Here is a 20,321-nt window from a genome sequence, read left to right as displayed (position 1 = left end):
ATAGATGACAGGCTTAGATGCACTTAATTCTTAATGCAGCACCCCCAAAACACGTGACCTAGATAGAGTCCCATTCCAGTACAGGCTGGCTCCCGACCTGTCTGATGACCACAAGGATTCACAGCAAGTGGAGAAGATAAAAGTGGGGCAGGGGAAGAGAAAGCAGGAGTGGGTTTACTTTCCCAGCTCGTAATTCAGCCTGTAGCTGGTGTCATTCCGGACCTGTATTTCCATACAGAGGAGGATACCACAGAACAGCCCCAGCAGCAGCTCCTCCTGCCACAGTGCTGGTGTTACTCAGCACCACAGTCTTCCTGAAATTACGAGCTATGCTCAATGTGAAAAAAACAACCAGGCAAATAAAACCCCAACGCCCCAGTCAATGACTCTGCAGGGACTAAAGCTGTCCCTGCAGGGAACATGTCTCCCCAAAGCAGAGTCCTCAGCAGGGCAGCCCAAATGCCTGTCTGCAGTCATTGGTCTGGCACCCACAGGGTGAGAGGAGACAACCTCAAGTTGTGCCAGGGGAGTTTTAGGTTGAATATTGGGGAAAATCTCTTCACCAAAAGGGCTGTCCAGCCCGGGCATCTTTCTGTGGGGGAATGGGTACACTGAACATAAACAAATTTTCCTTGAAAACAGAAGATAAGCTGGGTACAATTAAGAATGGATAAATTGAGCAAAATTGGTACAAATTCAGAACATCATAAAAGTCATTGCTGTTTGTTTAACGAGGATTGAAGAACTCAGAAAGGGCTGAAATATTCTTTTAGCAGTACTGAAAATGTGAAGTCTGAAAGCAGTGGGAAAGTACCAGAGCCAGAGGTCCGTCAGGCAGCGGGGAGCCTGAACACAGGGAAAGAACTGGAAGCAGAGCGTGTCTCCCACAGGCACAGCCAGGCAGTGGCTGCCCAGGCTGGCTTACGTAAGGCAGAAGAGGCAGCATCGTGTGCCACCTCGTGTTGTCTCTGGGATCCACATTTCGGATCGGTGACGTTCTGTCCTCAGGTCCCCCTCGCTGCAGCAGGAGGAAGAGTTCTTGTTCTCTTTCTGTTCTCACAGAGCCAAATTTAGCACCGGTCATTGTGACAGAGCAGCTACCAGACGTGCACAGGGGTGAATGGAACAACTGAGATGTCCTAGCACTGTCACCTTGCCTTGCTCCGTGGCCTGATTTTATGGCAGGAGAGCAGGAATGGCCTCTGAGGAAGTGCTGCAGCAGCCACACCATGGACTGTGGCCCCAAACGCCTGCAGTCATCTCCCCTTGCTGTGCAATTTGGGTGACCCACAGCAGAATTCCCAGTGCTGTCTAAAGTGAAGCAACCGACACAAAGGCCTTGTGATGGGAGGTGTGACACGTGGGGCCTTGTGACAGCAAGTGTAGCCAGTTGGGGGTTGGGCTCCTCTACCAAGTAACAAGCAATAAAAAGGAAAAAGCTAAAGCGGTCTCAAGTTGCACCAGGGGAGGTTGAGGTTGGATATTAGGGAAAATTTCTTCGTGAAAAGGGCAGTCAGACATTGGAACAGGCTGCCTTGGTAGTGGTGGAGCTACCATCCCTGGAAGTACTTGAAAAACATGTGGATGGGGCACGTGGGGACATGGTTGGGTGGTGGCTTTGGCAGAATGGGGTTAACAGCTGGACTTGATCTTAGAGGGCTTCTCCAAACCTAACAATTCCATGATTCTGTGATCTGTCAAGGGTCACCAAGTCACACTGCACCAACACACACGGTGGGCACAACAGGGCGAGTGGCAGCAGACAGTGCACCAGGTGCTCACTTGGACACTCACTGATGCAGCACATTAAACATGGTAATCCCAAAATGATGGGCATCTGGCAAGCAAGGGTGCAAGGACCTGCCCAAGCCCTAGTAACAAGCACTGCAGACCTGCCTCACCACTGCAAGCTCTGATTCCCAGCACATACTGTTGTGTCCACATGTACTCTGCTTCACAGCCTGAACTGTTTACTAAGGTTGAAACTTTACCCAAACCTGAGTTCTCTGACATAGGAATGTGAGCATTTCTTTAAATTGGGTCTTTGGCTACAAAACTCAAGCTTGGAGACCTCCTGCAGGGATAAAAATTGAGCGTAGGAAGCGCATACCTTTCAACTCCGGGGATGAAGTAACCCCTTTGCAGCTCATCTGTCTCACAGAGGTGCCACTCAAACTAACAGACTCTCTGTTGCTACCTGGGGTACAGAGAAAAACCTTAAAAACCCTAAAAGAGCGCTCTTAGTCAGTGTGATCAAAGTACTGAGACGTGACACTGTCCGGTGCTTTTCTTTTGGGATTTGTGCCTCTAGCCAGGAAGCACCAGGGGTATTTTAAAGCCCTGTCTCAAAAGAAGCGTTATTTTCTGAAAGTGAAGAACTTTGGTCTCAGTACAGATATGAACGTGCAGGAGCTGGCTATCTGCATAAAGATGTCACTTTATTTGCTAAACCAGAATCCTACAGAAAAGTCTTGCTTTTAATATTTTAGCAACTCCTCTTTTGTCAGGCTCTGATATTTCTGAGGTCATGTTAAGCTAATTCTGCAGCCTGACAGTGCCAACAGCCTCCCAGCAGGGCAGTGTGGTCACACTGGATGGGATGATTCAGTCTAATGCCTGTTGGTAGAACTAGGAGGTCTGGCCACCCTTCCACCACTACCACACTGCTGCTGCCACTTTTAAGATCTAAGATCTCTTCTCAGATGCTTCTCAGATCTAGCCCAACACAGACTAACCCAGAGGTAGATATGGCAGAAGATGGTTCTCACAGCCACAGAATCCCAGACTGGTCTGGGTTGGATGGGACCTTAAAGCTCATCTCACTCCATGACCCTGCCACAGGCAGGGACACATTTCACTGGACCAGGCTGCTCCAAGCCCCATGCAACCTGTTTTTCTGCTAGATTTGTGAGCTGAAGTAACACATATGGAATCCCAGCACATGCTAAAGCTGCTGGAAAGGCAGGAGGTGACGAAGCAGCAAGATCTTGTGCTGTGAGTTTGAAACAGCTTTGCCAACTCTTGATTCTATTAAGTATCCTCTCATTACTGAAGCAGTACAAACAAAACTATGGAAAACCATCTGACAGCACAGCCCACACAGCCCAGCCCTTTGAGTAAGGATGTCAAGAGAAGTGCTCAAGGCATGAGGTGACTAACTAGTCCCTGAGGAGGATAACGAGGTGAACGCTCTGGAAACAGCACTGCTTTGTGTCAGTTGGGGTATTTCAATGCTCTCCAAGGAAAACATGCTGAACAAGGTTATAGAACTTTATACTTGGTCTGAAAAATGCTTGTCCAAAAGCCTGTGCATGAATATTTCACAATCATTGATTCTAATTTCCAAACAAAGCTGCCTGTAAATAATCTTTTTTTCAATACATTCCGAGGCTGACTTTTCTGGCTTGCACACCACTGCAATAAAGGCCTTGTGGCAGGAATTCACAGAATATGGATTCCTGTTCACTGTGCTACAGGTGTTCTGGCTTTGTGGGGCTAAACCTGGCAAACGCTATTCCAAGCAGTCAAGCACACAGCCAGGACACAGAACAGACACAGGGCAGAGGAACCAGGGGATCCTCAGGTGCATGCTTTACTTCAGGTGATGCCATTCAAAAGCAACATTTTATCCCAAGGTTCCCTAAATGTTACTCGCTAGACCCTTCAACCTGGCCACATGCCACAGCTGGGGCTGCCCAACACTCATGTGACACCCAAAACAGTTAGAAAAGACAGCTCAGTGACATACAGTTCGTAGTTTTGGTCTTCAGTCTCTTGCTGCACTGACAGCTCCTCCAGAGTTGCATCAATATCCAGCTGATTTGTCTCCAGCTGCCGTAGCAACGTCTCCCTCTGAGGAAAGGAAAACAAGCTGGGTCTGAGCAAAGGGTCAGTGTAACAGATCTCTGTGCACTGAGATCCCATGTCACCACTCTACCACAGCAACACATCCAACAGCAGCCCTGGCCCTGATCATGGTGTCCATTTAAATACAGAGTGCTCAGGGAAAGTGAATAAAAAGTAGATAATCCATAAAGTCTGTGTAAGAAGCACCTTGTTCTGTGAGCTGTTCTCAGCCATAAATCAATAGTGTGTTATTTCAGACACCACATCACCAGTTACATTTGGAGAACGGATTCAGCTCCTGCAGAAATCAGTTGTGCAAACCATTCACTCAGGCCTTTGATTTTCCTTTTTCAGCACCCAGCTGATGCAAAGCCTCCCACCAATCTTCTTTTGCTGTCCGGGTAGATGAGTGAGCACAACCTGCCAACTCAGGGACATTTCAGAAGTCCTTGCCCCTCTGCCTCCAGCTGCTGTCCCACAGAGAGGGGTCGGACACCCCAGTCTGGTTCAAACGGGCAATAAAGTGAGCTGACTGCACTAATGTAACCCAGGGCTGCCCCACTCAGTCCTTCCTTTCCCACATTTCCAACAGAACTCTAACCAAAACCTCAGCTGAGGGGAAATGCTGGCCTAACAGACTCCTTCCTCCTGACATCCCAGATGGCAGCAAGGAGAGATCAGTAACCACAGGCACAGCCAGCTCCCTCATGGGCTGCAGCCCCGCAGGGCTGACACAGCATCCACTCCTGCAGAAACATCATTCCGGATCCCCTGGACAACACTAGAGCTGTCAGTGGTGCAAATCCTGCCCCAGAGCCCCAGCCCCTCTGCTCAGGCACAGCTGGCTGGCACACAGCTGTGCACTGGCCATGCCAGTCAGCTCACCTCCCGAATTTTGGAGTCAAAAGCCACAATGTTCAGTGCCTCAGGGCATCAATTCTCCCTCTCCAACTGCCTGTGCACTGGGTGGCACAGGAGCAGGGACAGCTTGTGCTGAGCTGGGCTGGTGCCTCCCCATTACGACAGGGCTGTGGTGCCATGGGCTGCGTCCCTGCCTAGGCAAGAGGAGATGGCAGAGAAACCCCAGGCTTCCTCCAAACTGCCAAGGTTTTTGCTTTGGTAACTGCCTTATCCTCCAAGTCCATTTAAGCTTTCCTCTAAGAAATATTTTTGAAGGCTAGCATCAATAACCATGGTGAATTCTTAATTGCCTGTTTGACAACACTTAAACTCACTGCAGAAAGATCCCATCAGATTAAAAGCCCCAAAGGAAATCTATTACATAATTCCCAGAATAAAATCCATCTGAGAAGACAAACATTTGCATGAAGTGATGGTGTTCAGTCTCTACATGCACATGCTGCTGGCGTTACAGCTTCACAGAGGTGACAACTTTGAAGCTATTGAGACACTGCACAGATGTGAAGAGCAATTAACTAATCTGGCTCATACAAATCCCAGCAAGTGTTGTGTCCTGGGGAATGGTCACAGCACAGCCTGAGCCCCCTATGGAGCAACTGATTTATATCAAATTCTACCATGACTGAAATCAGCAAAAAAGCTTTAAGTAATTTTTATTTTGTACTGTAAGACTAGGTGATTCATCACAGTTGACAACCCTAATTTACTGGAACTGGACAGAGCCCTTCTTGAAACTTAAGGGCTTCTGTGATCATTTAAGCTAATTTGCTGCTTCCAAGGCATATAGAGTCTTCATGTTTACCTTTGCCATTGTGTTAAGAGCTCGGAGCAATCCCTCTTTTCTTTGCTGAGTAATTTTGATTCATCATATTCAAGTGCTCTCTGCAGATGGGAACTTGACTTTAATTAACATGTATGCATGGAATTATGAAGTCATTAGTTAATGCCAATTCCTTTATTGTGGTTTACAGACAAGAAGGATTCAGCAAAATATGCTATTCATATTTAGTTGCTACACTAACCAGAAGTACTAATGAAGACTTTAGAATTCAAATTCCAGATTTTAGAATTCAAGAAAATCAAGATCTCAGAAGTAGTAGATGTCATCGTTTTATATTATTCATGCAGTATAAGCAAAAATGAGACAAAAAAGGGCAAGTCTGCTGCTTCTTTGTCCCCAGTTTCCTAAGACAGGTGAAACACATGCTGAGCAAATTAGCTGAACAAACAGAGACAGAAGGGCTACTGCTCTCCAGTGCTTACCTTAGGCTCTTTGATAATGACTTCTGTTAAACAAGTGGTGTGCCTTGCCTTACACTTTGGCACTGAGACACACACCAGTTTTATTTATTTCAATTTTCACAGATCACAATTAATCAATAATATATATGAAATTAAGAGAGAGTTGCAATTAATTTTGTACAAATTCATCACTACTAACAAACTTCCAAATACTTCAAAAATATATTCTATCATGCTGGTTATTAAAATATTAAAGAAACATCTTATTTTTAGCAATGACTCAAAAGAAGGGAATAAATCATGAGCTACAGACCAATGCTTTGGCTGAAAGCCACTTGCAAGGGCTTCCTGGGAAAAGGCAATTTCAGTTGTCTGCAGAATCCTGTCTCCTTCCAGCGCAGCATCCGGAGGCCTGGGTGACCTGATCCCATTTGTGGGCCACCAGCAATACCTACAGCTAAACTGCATCCTTGGGTTTGCCAATCCTGCCCCTGGAAAGGAACTGATCAATAATTGAACGGCTCAGGCTGGCAGAGAGAATGTGCTCTGTACTGGGGGTATGGATTTCAGCCCCTGCTTTCTCCATGGAGGATGCATGACTGTAAACTGAGCCCAGGAATGTGCCACTGAAAACCACACACTGACACCAACCCTGCTGAGGGACAGCCTGGGACCTCGGATACAGCTGGACCACTCTGCCCTGGAAAGCTGTGGAGGGCAGGTTGAGGGACACAGAAACCTTTGAGGCTGATTAAATCCTATGTGCATTTCATACCTGGCAGCATCCCTCTCCTTTAATTCTGCTCTGCTCCAAAGGAAAAAACTCCCTTCTGGAGCCTAGTACTGGCAAGGATCTCTGAAGGGATAAGCAGAACCTTTAGGAATTAAGTTTAGATGTGATTTTCCAACAAATTTCAGCTCATGCTGCACTGGATGTTAAACAGGGCCAGGCCTGGTCCCTGTGCACTGCAACACAAGGTTCCCAGCAAGGTTCTGGGAGCAGCAAAGTGCCCCAAGGCAGCTACTGTGGAGCAGCACGAGGCACTGCTCATGAACCTGTGGCACAAATGCGAGGGGCACTGGAAAAACCAATGCAGCCCATCTTGGCTGAAATCTGACATCAAGTAAAACCCCAAAACCTGGGATGCAACCAAAAATCTCCAAATGTGCAGTGTCATAAACCCCAACATTTCACCAGCAACATGCTGGCAGATTTCAACCTTCTCCACTGAGCAGCAGGTTGGATTTACAGCTCAGATTTCTACAACTTCCTCCTCAAAAATTTGTTTGACTTGTTTCACTGGGGTTTAACACATTCAATTCTTTTATCCTGGTTCTTTCTGCTCTGCAGCCTGAGGACCTGGTAACATCCACTAGCATATCTCAGCTCCTTCTGAACTAGCATTTCACTGGGGATTGTTTAGATAAAAATACACACAGACACTTCAATTACTGGTGAAAGACAATCAGGATCAACTGCCTGGGTTTTTCCTATCTGATAGAAAACAATGACACAACAACATATGTGCCCTCAAAAAGCATAAGCTATTGATCCCAAAGGACCAATAGGATCACCACAAAAGGTGATCTGCTAAAGGCCCACAGATGAGAATCCCACTCTTCACAGCCTTTGCATTTCCCTCAGCCCTCCCAAGAATCCTCAGTTATGAAGGAAATACAAGACTGGATCCATGGAAACAGGATCCAAGCACAGCACATGGATCTCATATTAAATGCCCTTCACCATTAGGACAAAGATTTTCAGCAAAGAGAGGTTCCTGAACTGCTCAGGTAATGGCCAAATCTCTTCCCATCTGAGTTTTAACTGAACAGAATTGAAATCTGAAGTTTAACAAACGTCTGTATGTTACGTTTTTGACTTGGGAACTGCACCATTGGATGCCATTTTCACGCCAGTGCAAATGGAGCCTTTCTCCAGAGGCCAGCATTGGGAACTCAGCACAGCCGACCTCTCGCAACCAGAGACATGGTTAAGTCACAGGCACTGATGTTCTGACATAATTTCGTTATACCAGCTTTAATGAAAACAAAAATCTTCTCAGGATCCTTTAACAGCAAATGAAACCCCAAATACCAAATTCCTGCCTTAGAGACAAAGCAAATCCAATCTGTCCCACACACCCAGCACATCAGGATAACATCCCTGCCTTACCTGCAGCTGCAAAAAGGGGATGTTGAAGAACTTGTGCAAGTACTTGAGGCCAAAGCTGTTCTTCATGGAAGACTCAGCATAGCGGAAATAGGAGGAGCCGGGAGGCCTGTGCCAAGCAGAGAGAAGGACACTGTACCCAGCACACCCTGCACAGGGCTGAATTACACACCACGAGCCACCCCACAAGCCAGCCCCCAGCCTCAAACGTAGCCCAGCAGGTCATTCTGCTTGGACTCGTTATTTTGTGTACAGCCAAAACTCACACTGAAGGGTGGCAGAAGGTGGCTGCTGGTGTGTGACAGTGCCATGTGTCTGCCAGGCTATGAAATACTCTGTCAGGACACTGGGATATTGGTTTCCTAAACTGGGGATTCACAGCTTTACAAGCGGTTCATTTTGCAGTGAAGGTTTTGTTTTAAAACCACAATCAGATGGACAAAAATCATATATAGAAATTAATTTGTGAAGAAATTATTTAAAGGTGGATGAAATCTTAAAACTGGCACCATTTCTTTGTACCTGACACAGGCATAAACAAATAAGAGATGAGGAAAATGAAAAAAGTACCTTAAAAACACAAAACTACATAAAAAGGTACAATCTACTGAATCTTGACCAACAAATACTATTTTATACTACATAACAGAGCACCTCAGATTTCTGCTTAAAGGAAATGCTTGTCTGGCTGGTGAGGGAGGTGTGACTTGGCTGTGCCCTGTGAGTGCTGTGTGGGGATGCTCAGACGCAGAGCAAGGACACAGCTGCACTGGCTGGCTCTCTTGTAGCTCAGTCACTTGCAGCAGAGAACAGCAGGGAGAGGATTCTTTCACAAGAGGAGGACTATCCAGAAAGAAGATGATTTGTTGGGTACAGCACTTCTGAAAGGCACATGCTGCCAGCACTCCCGGCTTCCAGGAGCATGGTGAACGATCTGCTCCCAGATCAAAGGGCCCATGGGGTCAGCAGACGCTGCTTGTGAGACACGGGGAGCTCTGGGAGCCCAAGGCAGGCGCAGGGCAGAGGACACACGTGACATGGATGTGAAACACGGCAGGGACACGGCTATCCACGGCAGGTGTCAGGGAGCAGCTGAGGCCTGCTGCCCTGCCCAGTGAGCCTCTCACCTGTTCAGGTTGTCAATGAGGTCCCGCACGTCGCCGGGCAGGATGACCCGGTGCTCCCCCATGTCCCGGTAATTCCCAAGCACACACACTGGAACGTGGGTCGGCACTTTAGGAAGCTCCCTCAGAATATAGTTAAATGTCCTTCATCAGAGAGGAGAGAGAGAGGCAGATGAGTGGGAACATCCTTCTGTTAGCAGTTTCATGCACAAATCACAAAAAAACCACAAACAATAATATTTTTTCCAAAATCCTTCTGAGTCTGTGGCTTCTTTACCCCACCAGAGAAATACATTAACCCTCAATATGTTTGGATGATTCTTTATTCAAAAACAACTTCAAAAGCTCAATAATTCACTTTCACCTGAACCCTCGCATCTCCTACAGCAATCTTGCCCTCAGTCCCGCAAAATGGTGTGGGGTCAGCAGAAGGAAAGGATTCCCTCCCTTCAGCTGTCCACAGGCTCACTGACCCACACCAAACCTGAACAACATCAGCCTAAATACAGAGCAGGAGCTCTCACCCCCTCCTCTTTCCACTCTGGTTTCCTTATCTTTCTCACCCTCCTCAGGTGTGCAAAATGAACAGTTCATTACTTCTGTACATAAATGCAGCCTGGGGCCTCTAAATAATCCTTACTAATACCAGTTTCTTGGGAATTTCTCACTAGCATTCTCCTTTCCCTTGTGTTCTGGGGAGCAGGGGTTTGTAACATGCTCTTTGCACCTGTGATACCACTAATTATCAAGCCTCAGCCAGCAGCGTATCAGCAGTTGCAGCACACAACCCACTGGGACCCTGCTTGTTTGGAACAAGCCCAGGAGAGGAGTGTATTAAAAGTCATGTCACAATATAAAGCTTTTATTTTAAAGGATACAAGCTTGCTTCAACTCATTAGGCTGGTTATCAGCTTCCAAATCCAAGTGGGAATCTAGAAATCTGGAAGTTATTTGTTTTGCCTGAACAAGGGAGAATCACGTGGTGCCACAAAAGGTCTCTTACCACTGCTTGGTGATGTCAAACATCATCACTACACCGTTGCAGTTCTTATAGACATCCAGGAACTCTGCATCCAGAGCCATTTCTGATTCTGCCTGAGGAAATAAAGGCAAAGAAGCAAAGAAGTAAATAATTGGATTCAACTTCAGGTTGGTACAAAACACAATGGATACAGTACTGAATAGGCAAACTTCCTAAAGTGACAACCACTGTAAGGAATACCTGTGGATTTCACACCATTATCATTGAAATAAGATACCTGGTGGTTCCCAGCTTCCATTTCCCATAGGAACAGGATGTGAAGCACCTGACAGTCTCTGACAGCACATGCTAAAACCCACCCCTGTCCTTCTCCCCTGTGCTTCCAAATCCTGTGTTGGCAAGAGAACTCCATATAAACTACAGGGTGGAGGACAGAGGACACAGCTCCCATTCCATCTTTTTCCTGACCCAGATATTGGCTCTACTCCTAATGCTTCTGGTGTCCAAAAGCAGAAGGCAGTTTCTCCCATGGAGGGCTGACAGGATTTATTAGTACCCAATTGGCTTTTCATCATTTGGACTCTGCATGACGCAAAGTCCAGATAGCACTGGTCCCAACTCGGGCTCCATGGTCCCAACTCGGGCTCCATGGCTCCTGCTGGAATGTGGTGCCTCTGGAACAATTCTCACTCATTCCCCAGGAGTGGAAAATGCACCCACATTTGCAAAGGAAGGAGCAGATGTGGTAACTGTTCTCATAAAGGCTTTTCCCATGGGAGAATATTTTAAGAAAAATTCTCCTCATCTGCCCGCACAGCCTGAGCAGACTGGCACCAGTGAGAGTCTAACAGCCCAGCTCCAAGGAGCAGCCAGAGCAGGGCATCAAGTCACTTCTTCAGGCCCCACAAGAAGGCCCTGACAAAAGGACTTTCTGCCTCTGCCCACAGGCACACAGGTACAAAGCTGCTGAGCAAACATCTGGGCCACAGTCACTCCCAGTGACAGAATGGAAAGGGAAGGAGCAGCGAGGGCAGGAGCAGGGCTGAAATGCACAGAGCAAAGAGCGCAGAGCATCAGCGATACCACTGCCCCTCACCCACCTGCCAGGCCGGCCTTAGAGCAGAAACAAATACAGAACTTAACTCCCCGTGGACCAAAGATGGACAAGAGGCCTCCCCCTGAGAGGCAGACCTCTGCATTCCAGGTGACTCACCTCCTGAGGGTCATTCTCCAGTTTCAAACCATCTCCTCGTTTTTTGCATTTTCCTTAAAAAGAATTGTAAAAAACCATAAAAAGCATTACACTGTGCAAAGAACTGCAGGATGGGTCTGGACAGGAGCACAGCAGTTTGAACATGACCTTAAAGCAGATCCTACTTCTACTGTAAGCCTGGGGGATGAGGAGGGGTGGGACAGGCATGCCTTGCTGCACAAAGGATAACTCTGTGAGATCAGGAGTTATATTTGACGGATATCAAGTATCTCCCAGATGTCACTGACAGCAGTTAAGAACGGTACTCTGAAACAACTTTGTTCTGTATTTTCCTAGTCTAAATAATGATGAGTTAACTAAATTATACTGGCACAGTCTTGGAATTCCTTCTCGTCACTTCTAGAAATTTCCTGTGTCACTGACAACAGAAGGTGTTGGCAGCTCAGATGCACCTGCAAAACCCCTCCCATTGACTCTGTAAAAGACATTGTAACACTGAAGACCAAAATAGCTTCCACCAGCTCTTAACTCTACCGAATCACATGTGGAACTCAGGGCTCTGCCAGATGCTGCATGGGAAACAATGTTTGTTTTTCCTGCACACAGCTCAAGGATAAATGGAAAGAAAATACAGTTATTCAGAAAAGCTTTAATGCTGCAGGTTACAGAAGGTGATTCTGGTGGGTGCTTCTGTGCATCACTGCAAAATGTTTGCCCCACTCATGTCATCTTACTGCTGACATCTGAAAGGAGCAGAAATATTAATCCTGATCCCTCCTCATTTGGGCAATGTGTTTCCCTGAGGGATCCAAGTATGGGCTCTGATTCTTCCCAGTGCAGCTGAAGGTGTGGGATGTCTAGGCCGTGCATGTCTTTTCCCACCTCAATTCAATTCCTTTCATTTCAAGTCAGTGACATTTGTGTGGCTTCTCTGAATATCAAAACATCGCTATTTCTGCAGGCACTGCTAAATTATGCTTGGCATGACCTAAATTTCTAGGTATTAAAAGAGAAGCCCAAGCAACCACAAATACTCTCCATCACTCCTCCCATCCTGAGCAATCAAGGTGCCTGTCTAACCCGGGCACACGTACAGTCAATGCTTTGAGACAGAACATACAACCTGCACACCTCTCCCTGCTCATGCTTTTCTGTGTGTATCCAGAGCAATAAGGGATATTCTCGCACGCAGCTCATCAGTGCTGCAAAGGAGGTCATCTCAAAGGAGTCATAGAGCTGGAAAGCGCATGTGTGTACAGATTCATGCACAGGCTCTATTTTTGGAACCCAAACTGCAGGATGAACCAGACAAAGATAAGATCTATGCAGTGAAAAGATGTAATTCAGCCTGTAAAGGCAAGGCACAGTGAGGATTGTGTCACTGTATGCATGAGGTCCAGATTTTGAGGCTGTAATGATGTGTAATGGAGGAGCTTCAATCAGAAAACACAGGTGTTTGTGCTGCAATGGCTCAGGTCCTCTCCCTGGAACGATGGCTGCTCCTCATTTACAGGCATAAGAGCAACACTGGCACCAAATACCCTTGGCAGCAGTGCCCTGGAGTCTACAGAACAGCTCCTAATGGACACTGGGGGTGTGATCATCACTTGAGTCTCTGCATCAGTATGTACCATCAGTTTTGCTGCAGGATAGAAGGATTCAGTACAGCTTCCAGCAAATGCTGTCCACCGTGCACGGGAGCTGCTTCCCTTCGCCAGTCAAAAATACAAGTCTGGAATATTTGCATGCCTTGTGTTATCTAACTTGGGACATCTGAAAATAATATGAACTCTGCTCTTTCCTTTTTCTTGCAGCACATGTCTGGGAGGCAGAGGGGGGAAGGGGCAGCAAGGAGGAAAGGAACCTTCAATACAAGGGAAAGCGTTTGTCTATTTTGGGGGCAACAGAAAAAAATATAATTTGATCCCTTCAGTCATGTATTGGAAAATATGTGGGAACCAAAGTGGCAGAAGTTATAAGAGACAGGAATTCACAACTGTTCCTGACTCCCCTGCATTCAAGCAGCTTCTCTGCATTCAGGATCTGTTACTGAATCTGTAAGAATCAGCTTTATGACCTACAGCAGTTACACAACTTGCTGCAAAGCCAGAAAGATGAGTCAGGATTGTGACTTTTGCTGAGAGGGATCTTTCCTGTGTTCTGTCAGTTCCAAGAGTAGCAAAGGAGATGGTATTTACTACACACGCCACACAAAATCCACAATCCACGGCCAGAGGCAAGCTCATCTTGGGAAGATTTTAACAAATGGCAGCTTTCCAGACATGATCCCAGCTCCCTGAGCAGGCCCAAGGAGAATGCAGCAGGCAGCAGGGAAGTCTGGATTCCAGGGAGTCTGCACATTAAAAAAAAGAATCCCAGATAGTCACAAGCCAAGAGGAGCAGCACAGTCTGGCAGCTGCCATTCCCACTGCCTCACCACACTAACAAACCTCACAGCTTTTAAGCTTTCACAACACACCTCCCCACATCTCCAAATTATCATCTGGATGCCAAATAACCAATACAAAGCTAAGTCACCAGCCAGGCAGGGTCAGCAGAGCTGCCTCTGCATCCCAGCGGATTCTGGAGGGAAAACCCACACTGCTGAACCAGCAAGGACAGGGAGCACACTTCTGGGGAGCACCACAGAAACAGCACTCAGTAAAACCACCATTAACTTCAGCCCAGAAATGTACACCAAGTTTTCAGGGTGCAACTCCTGCAATTCCCCCCAGCCCCCTGTGACTGCAGAACAGCAGCACTGCTCAGCAGGGGAGAGCCCAAAGCTGCTTTACACAACTGAAGCTGAAAACTGCAGTTCATGGATGCACCTGTCAGTTAAGCTACAACCCACATCAGGGCTTTCCACACAGTTCCCCACATCATTCAAAGAGAGGTCTCCTATTTCCTCTGAAAAGGAAATGGGGAGACACTGGCAAAAGAATTTTAGCCTGGAAAACTTTATGTTGAAATGTGTGTTCAGAACACGCATTTTTTGACAGTTTCAAATCCAGCCTGATAAATGCAGTGTTCTGCCCAACTCTAAATATGCACACTAGCCAGGATCTGGTAGGCAAGGAAAAAAAAAGGAGGATCAGGTCTTGTCAGCACTATGCTACAGCAGCACTGGATGCTTTACTACTGCAAGTCTACAGCCCAGTGTGGCTCTCACCAAAAGCATCACGCAGGAGGATTTTTTGTCCTAAGCACACAGAAGGAAAACAAAAATGTCATAACATTAGGATGAAAGTTAGATATGAGCAAGCTCTTAATGCTTAATACGAACATTTTCCTGAAGTTGTGCTTATGAGGAATCCACAATGTTATGTCAATAGGAAAGGATTTGATTTCATTAACATCACGATGATCTGATTTTTACACTGCACTGATTGAGCACAACTGATTGCAAAAAACCATACGTATCTGTGGTCCATAAGTACGGATATTAACAGAATGAGCTTTATTTCAAAAGAACATAAAGTGAAGGGAAGAGAGTCCTTTGAGATTTTCAACGCAGGCTCTGCTGTCAGAAACTAAAGCAGGACCAGAAGAGCTGTTATCAACATCTGCACATAGCACATCCCGTCCCCTTCGCCAAAAAAACAACAAGTCTCTAGTTGAGAAGATGACTCTGCTCAGAGAAGCTATTCACAGAAATAAATGCTGGAACCACATGATTCCCAAATTAAATATCTATCTATTCATACCAAAGCTGCAAGGCAGCGGGAACACAGATGTTTTGCTCAGATTCCAGCCCTCCACTTGTTATCCCACAATCCAAAAGCCAAACTGTAATCAGACTGACTTCAGCAGTAACTCTGGCCTAAGCAAGGTTTTGTCTACACTGTTAAAACTGGGACTTAAAACACTAAAAAGATAAAGTGCTCAGGATTTTCATTTAAAGTTCCTGGCTCAAGTTTACCCTGAAGGCTCCATTAGGTATCTGAACTATAGATGCTAACTCTATTTGTCTTTTTTTTTTCTCTATTTCTAATACAGTTCAGCTAACATGAAAAATGACATTTCTCCTTTTCCCACTCCCTATTTTACTTTTTCTCTTAGTTTTTGGTGTAACACAAGTGTAAGTTGCACAGGTGATGCCTCTGTGATGCTGTTCTGCTGAGGAATGCCTGAGAGCAGATTCCAGCTAAGGCTGCAGGAAAGGCAGCACCAGACAAACCATCAAAGTTTGAGTTTCGACGACTGTGGTCAACAAATTTGACACACAGAGACACCAAACAAGGGACATAACTCACAGAGCAAGAGCTGCTCACCTGCACAGCTGCTTTCCTGACCATACTCACACACTAAACCAGGAGCCTGGCTGGTATTAAACGCCTCTTAGAAGCCAAACAACACCTGCATTCGGGGCTACAGAATGGGCTGCTGAGATTTACATCCGAACCCCAACCCCTTCCAGGAACAGATCCCACTGCCTCCCAGTATGCACTGCATCCAGACTGTGTCTTCACAGATGTTTTGGGGTTTGGTTTTGCTCTTTATAAAGCAAAGTTTATACTCTGACAAAAATTGAAAACTAATGAAAAATGTATTTATATATAATAAAATTTTCCTTGGCTAAGCATTTAGAAAAGGTTTTGGAATGCACATATTGCATTTTCTGTCCTAGTGAATTTAAGTAATTGGCTTCTCTTTCATCCTTCCCCCCTGCATACATTACCCATTGCAGCTACACTTTTACCAATTTAACAACAGAATGCCTTCACAAAAACAGCTCAACAGGAACTTTTATAACCAGAACAAAGAACTCAGAACCTGTCTAAACATACAGGACACTATAAAGGGGAGAAGGTGAAGTTTATTCTAAAGCTCAGAGAACCAGAATGCACAGAGCAGCAGGCACTTCATCTGTCATGAGCATGTGGAACACTGGGTTTGATCTGAAGTTCAGATTCCAGATAATGGGTTCTAGCATAGCAGACCCACCTCTCCTTTCCTTACTCTTTGTGGAAGTGATATAAAAAAATACAGATATTTTTAAAAGCAGAAGTAAGCAGGTATTTCTGAACTCCATGTAAGTTTTTAATTAAAACTGAGAAAGGACAATGAATCTCCATTAGAAAGAAAGTTATAAATCTTACCTTTGTCAACGACATCCCAGACTTCAACTTTCACAATGTCATCAGTGGCTGGAAGCACAATAGAACACAAAGGGTTAGAAGGTTTCAGTAAAACACCCATCACTCAGAGAGCCCAACCCAAAGCCAACATGGAGGAATGTCAAAGCATAGGAATGCCAAAAGAAAAGCAAATTCTGGGCAAGAAGAAAACCCAACCACAACAAGAAGGCAGTGAGCTGATGAGGGTCCCAGCTGTCCACCAAAATCATGCTATCTAAAAAACTTCATAAATACTCTTAATCACATAACTTATTGCTGGATTTCCTTGCTGGCTCATGTCAGGTTTGAAGCATGTAATAAGTATTTTGTGTAGATTCTTTTCGTAACATAAAGAGGTGTACAAAGCCTTTCAAAAAAGATAAAAATCTGTCTAAAAATAAAAATTTTGAGGATAAAGTCTGGTTTATAAACAAGGCATACAACTGGAAAAAAGGAATACACATATTTAAGAAAGATCGACCTTACAGCATTTCCATGTGAATGTGACAGCCAGTGCTGAGAGTCCTGCAGCTACAGAAACCCATTCTCTCTGCATATTTCCAGGTGCATTTTGTGAAAAATAAGGTCTCACTAGCAATTTTGCTTCCTATTGAGCTGCAGCATCAATAAATTATAACCAGCAATATCTATCTGAGTTGTTAAAATCTGAAGCAAGACATGCAGAATTCTAACTCCAGTGATCGCTGGTACCCACAGGCAGCCACTTCCCTTTCGGGTGGCATGCAGGATGAGCAGCTCTGGTTCAATGTTTCCATAGAATCCAAATAAGCAGTCTGTTTTTCAGGAAGTTGTTCCAAGAAACAGCTGCTTTTTGGAAATGTTACAGGCTTTGAAGCGAAAGCTTGTACTTGGAGCAGCTCTGAACATAAAGCTGGAATAGGAGGACAATGCCTCAGAGCAGAAAATAATACCACAGGATGGCATGAGAGTTTATCTAAGTGTCATTATCAAACCAGGAAGCATTTCTATACAGAACTCACTCTTGGCTTAATTAAATGTTTCAAAATATTGTACAGATTGATTATGAATAAAGGAAAACTTTGATCCTTTGCTTCTGGAGAAAGACCCTTTTTTACATTTATTCATGAAGCAAAATCAGCCTCTGTTTTCCTCACAGTAATCCTGCTTCTCTTCCCATGTGCCAGCTGGGCAGGGGGCACTGGATGAACAGGAGACTCCCCCCCTCCCCGGGTCAGCCCAGGCAGTGCCTTGCAGGACTGAAAGCACACAGGAGTACAGCACCTGCAGCCCAAAAACTTCCGCTCACACCACGACACTCCACTAATTAACTCAGTCCCTGAATATTTCTCTAGATAATTGAATCAGGTAGGGTAAAGTCCAACCTATGAATCACTCACCTGGCACCCAGCTGAGCCAGCTCCTCCCCCAGGCATTGGCACTGCAGGAGCTCTCCCTGTGCCCCTGCAGGTGCTGGGACACAGATCAGCTACTGGAGGTCTGCCCCCTGATTCCTGCCGTGCAGCTGGCAAGGCAATCCCAGTGCCTTTCCACAATCAAGGTTTGCTGCAGAAGAGATATTTGCCTTCCCCAGGTTTTGCACGGGCTCAGGAGGAGCCCAGGAGGCTGCCTGTTCTTTCCAGAAGTGCCGTGTGAAGCAGCACATCAGGACTAACAGTTGAGAGAAGTGAGGCCTTGGGCTGACAAGGGAGCCTAGCACTGGCACTTTGCTCCTGAGCTCTCCACCTCCTTCCCAGGAGCCAAACACACCCTCAGTTAGGACGTGTTGGCCTGCTGAGTGATTCCCACAGAACTGACACCCTGCTGAGCAGCAGCAGCCCCAGACAGCTGAACCCCCTAACCCCACAGACCTGCTTTACACCCTTCTGGATGACAGGAAGGGCAGAATTTCTCAAAGAAAACAACTGCATGAGACCCAGGAAAACCGTATTTCCACATGCTCTTGCTAGCTCATAGCCAGGAAGTTCTTCCCTTTCATCACTAGTATCATTCCTGATTATCCTGATCATGCAAGAGGATAATTACTTTAGTGCTGCTGCGTTGGCTTTGGTGTGTGACTCATACCCAGCAGCATCTCACTCGAAGCAGCTCTGTGGCAGCAAAAAGAACTCCAATTTATCCCTGCAACTCCCTAACTTGGATTAGCACAAACCACGGATCAAAGCACTCTAAAGGTCTGTCCTGAGCTGCTGTTTGACCAGTGGCACACTGAACACTGCTTTCCTTCAAAATGATGGAGAGCCACGAGAAGTCTCCAGCTGCAAGAAAGCTCGTTTAAAAATAAGAATCATCACATTGTGGGTGGTTCATCACCAGGAACTCACAAGCTCTCCGACATTTTTTACCCTCATTCAATGACAAGATTCACTTCATATGATCTGGATCACGTATCCTACAGTGCAAAGTAACTCTGCTATCCCCCACTCCCCCCCCTCAGGCATTCAAAAAATCTGAGCACAACTATTTGTCAATTTTTATTTCATACTCCCTTTCTGAGGCTGCCAAACAGAGAATAAAATTGGTGACTAGTACAATCCAAAAAAGTGTTCCTTAAGGTCAGGAATGGTAATTCCTTACTTGGACACAAAAATTACAAATACCCATTAAAACTGGCACAGAAAAGCAACCTTGTTCATTCTGAATAAGAAGTAACTCAAATTCCTCTACCTTTATTAATTCCTCCCGTATAAAATCTCTGAAGGTGCTACATTTTGCATCTAAAATTAAATTCTTCTAAGACCAGGAAATGTAAGAATCCTTCAATACTTGACAGTGATTTAATTAACGTCTGTAAATATTTGCCATCAACTACCTCATAATGTTTATTCAAGGTAGCTTGAGAGCATGAACAGAGGAAAAACAAACTTTATTTTTCCTCTACAGATTAACTTGGCCAACAGGGCAGGATTTAGACCTGAACCAAGTACTCTGAGTGCCCATATCACCAATCTTGGATGGAAGCTTCTCACAGCAGGAAGCAGACTTTACAATGTCTTTAAAATGAGGGTTGCTTTTTGAAATACATTTTAAGAAAGTAAATGGAAAATTTTCTATATTAGTGGAAATTATTACTTAGACCATAGACCATGTTTTACAATGTAAAAGAAACACAAATGAAAAGCACCATTTCAGGTACAGCCTTGCAGGTAGTTTGACAAGGTCAGCAACACTTCACCCTGAGAAAAGTCCATCAGCATGTGTACACACTGTGGTCAGCTCTGGCCACGGAGCTCTACAGAAACGCAGCACACCGAGGTCAGAAGTGAGCCCTAGAAATAACCTACACACCTGTGGGTCTCAGCACACAGCAAAGCCAGCCTCAGGTGTAGGTGTTTTCTACCCCAGGATTGCATCAGTGTTGAAAAAGCAGTGCCTGAGCCTTGGCTCAGGAAAAGAAATGCAGACACAGGTGAGATGACTGCATCTTCCTCCAAACACCTTTTTGCATGTACACATTTTATACCTGTTCATGGACACAGTTAGATATGAATAAGCCTCCTAGAATAAATTCCAGACTCCCAGGCTGTTTCTACCTCAAGTGTTGTGTAACCTGCACCCATCAGAGAAGAAACCAAACTCTGATGCTTGAACCCATGATACTTCAGAAACCCACAATTAACACTTGATGCATTCTTTACACTTGGACATCTAGGAAAGAGGAATTTTATTTCTTACTCTGATCTAAGTCTGTTTAGGCTGAAGC

At 45.5% G+C, this 20,321-nt stretch overlaps 1 protein-coding gene across 2 annotated transcripts in view; it reads right to left on the bottom strand.

Moving 5' to 3' along the window:
• Positions 1–20,321, bottom strand: part of RABL6 (RAB, member RAS oncogene family like 6) — a 50,530-nt gene that overhangs the window by 21,311 nt on the left and 8,898 nt on the right. Inside the window, exons 3-9 of one of the 2 annotated variants that reach the window (XM_039561608.1) lie at positions 16,601–16,648; positions 14,671–14,700; positions 11,499–11,551; positions 10,307–10,398; positions 9,307–9,447; positions 8,183–8,288; positions 3,749–3,852 (exon numbers count right to left, since the gene is read on the bottom strand). In XM_039561608.1, coding sequence (XP_039417542.1) covers positions 3,749–3,852; positions 8,183–8,288; positions 9,307–9,447; positions 10,307–10,398; positions 11,499–11,551; positions 14,671–14,700; positions 16,601–16,648 — 574 coding nt within the window. The remainder of the gene's footprint in view (positions 1–3,748; positions 3,853–8,182; positions 8,289–9,306; positions 9,448–10,306; positions 10,399–11,498; positions 11,552–14,670; positions 14,701–16,600; positions 16,649–20,321) is intronic. The other variant, XM_039561609.1, reaches the window with a different exon arrangement.

This window comes from Corvus cornix, chromosome 17, assembly GCF_000738735.6.
Source record: "Corvus cornix cornix isolate S_Up_H32 chromosome 17, ASM73873v5, whole genome shotgun sequence".
In the NCBI taxonomy this organism is placed as follows: Eukaryota; Metazoa; Chordata; class Aves; order Passeriformes; family Corvidae; genus Corvus; species Corvus cornix.
The sequence above is the reverse complement of the archived record's forward strand: the minus strand, read 5'-3'. Positions and strand labels throughout refer to the sequence as shown.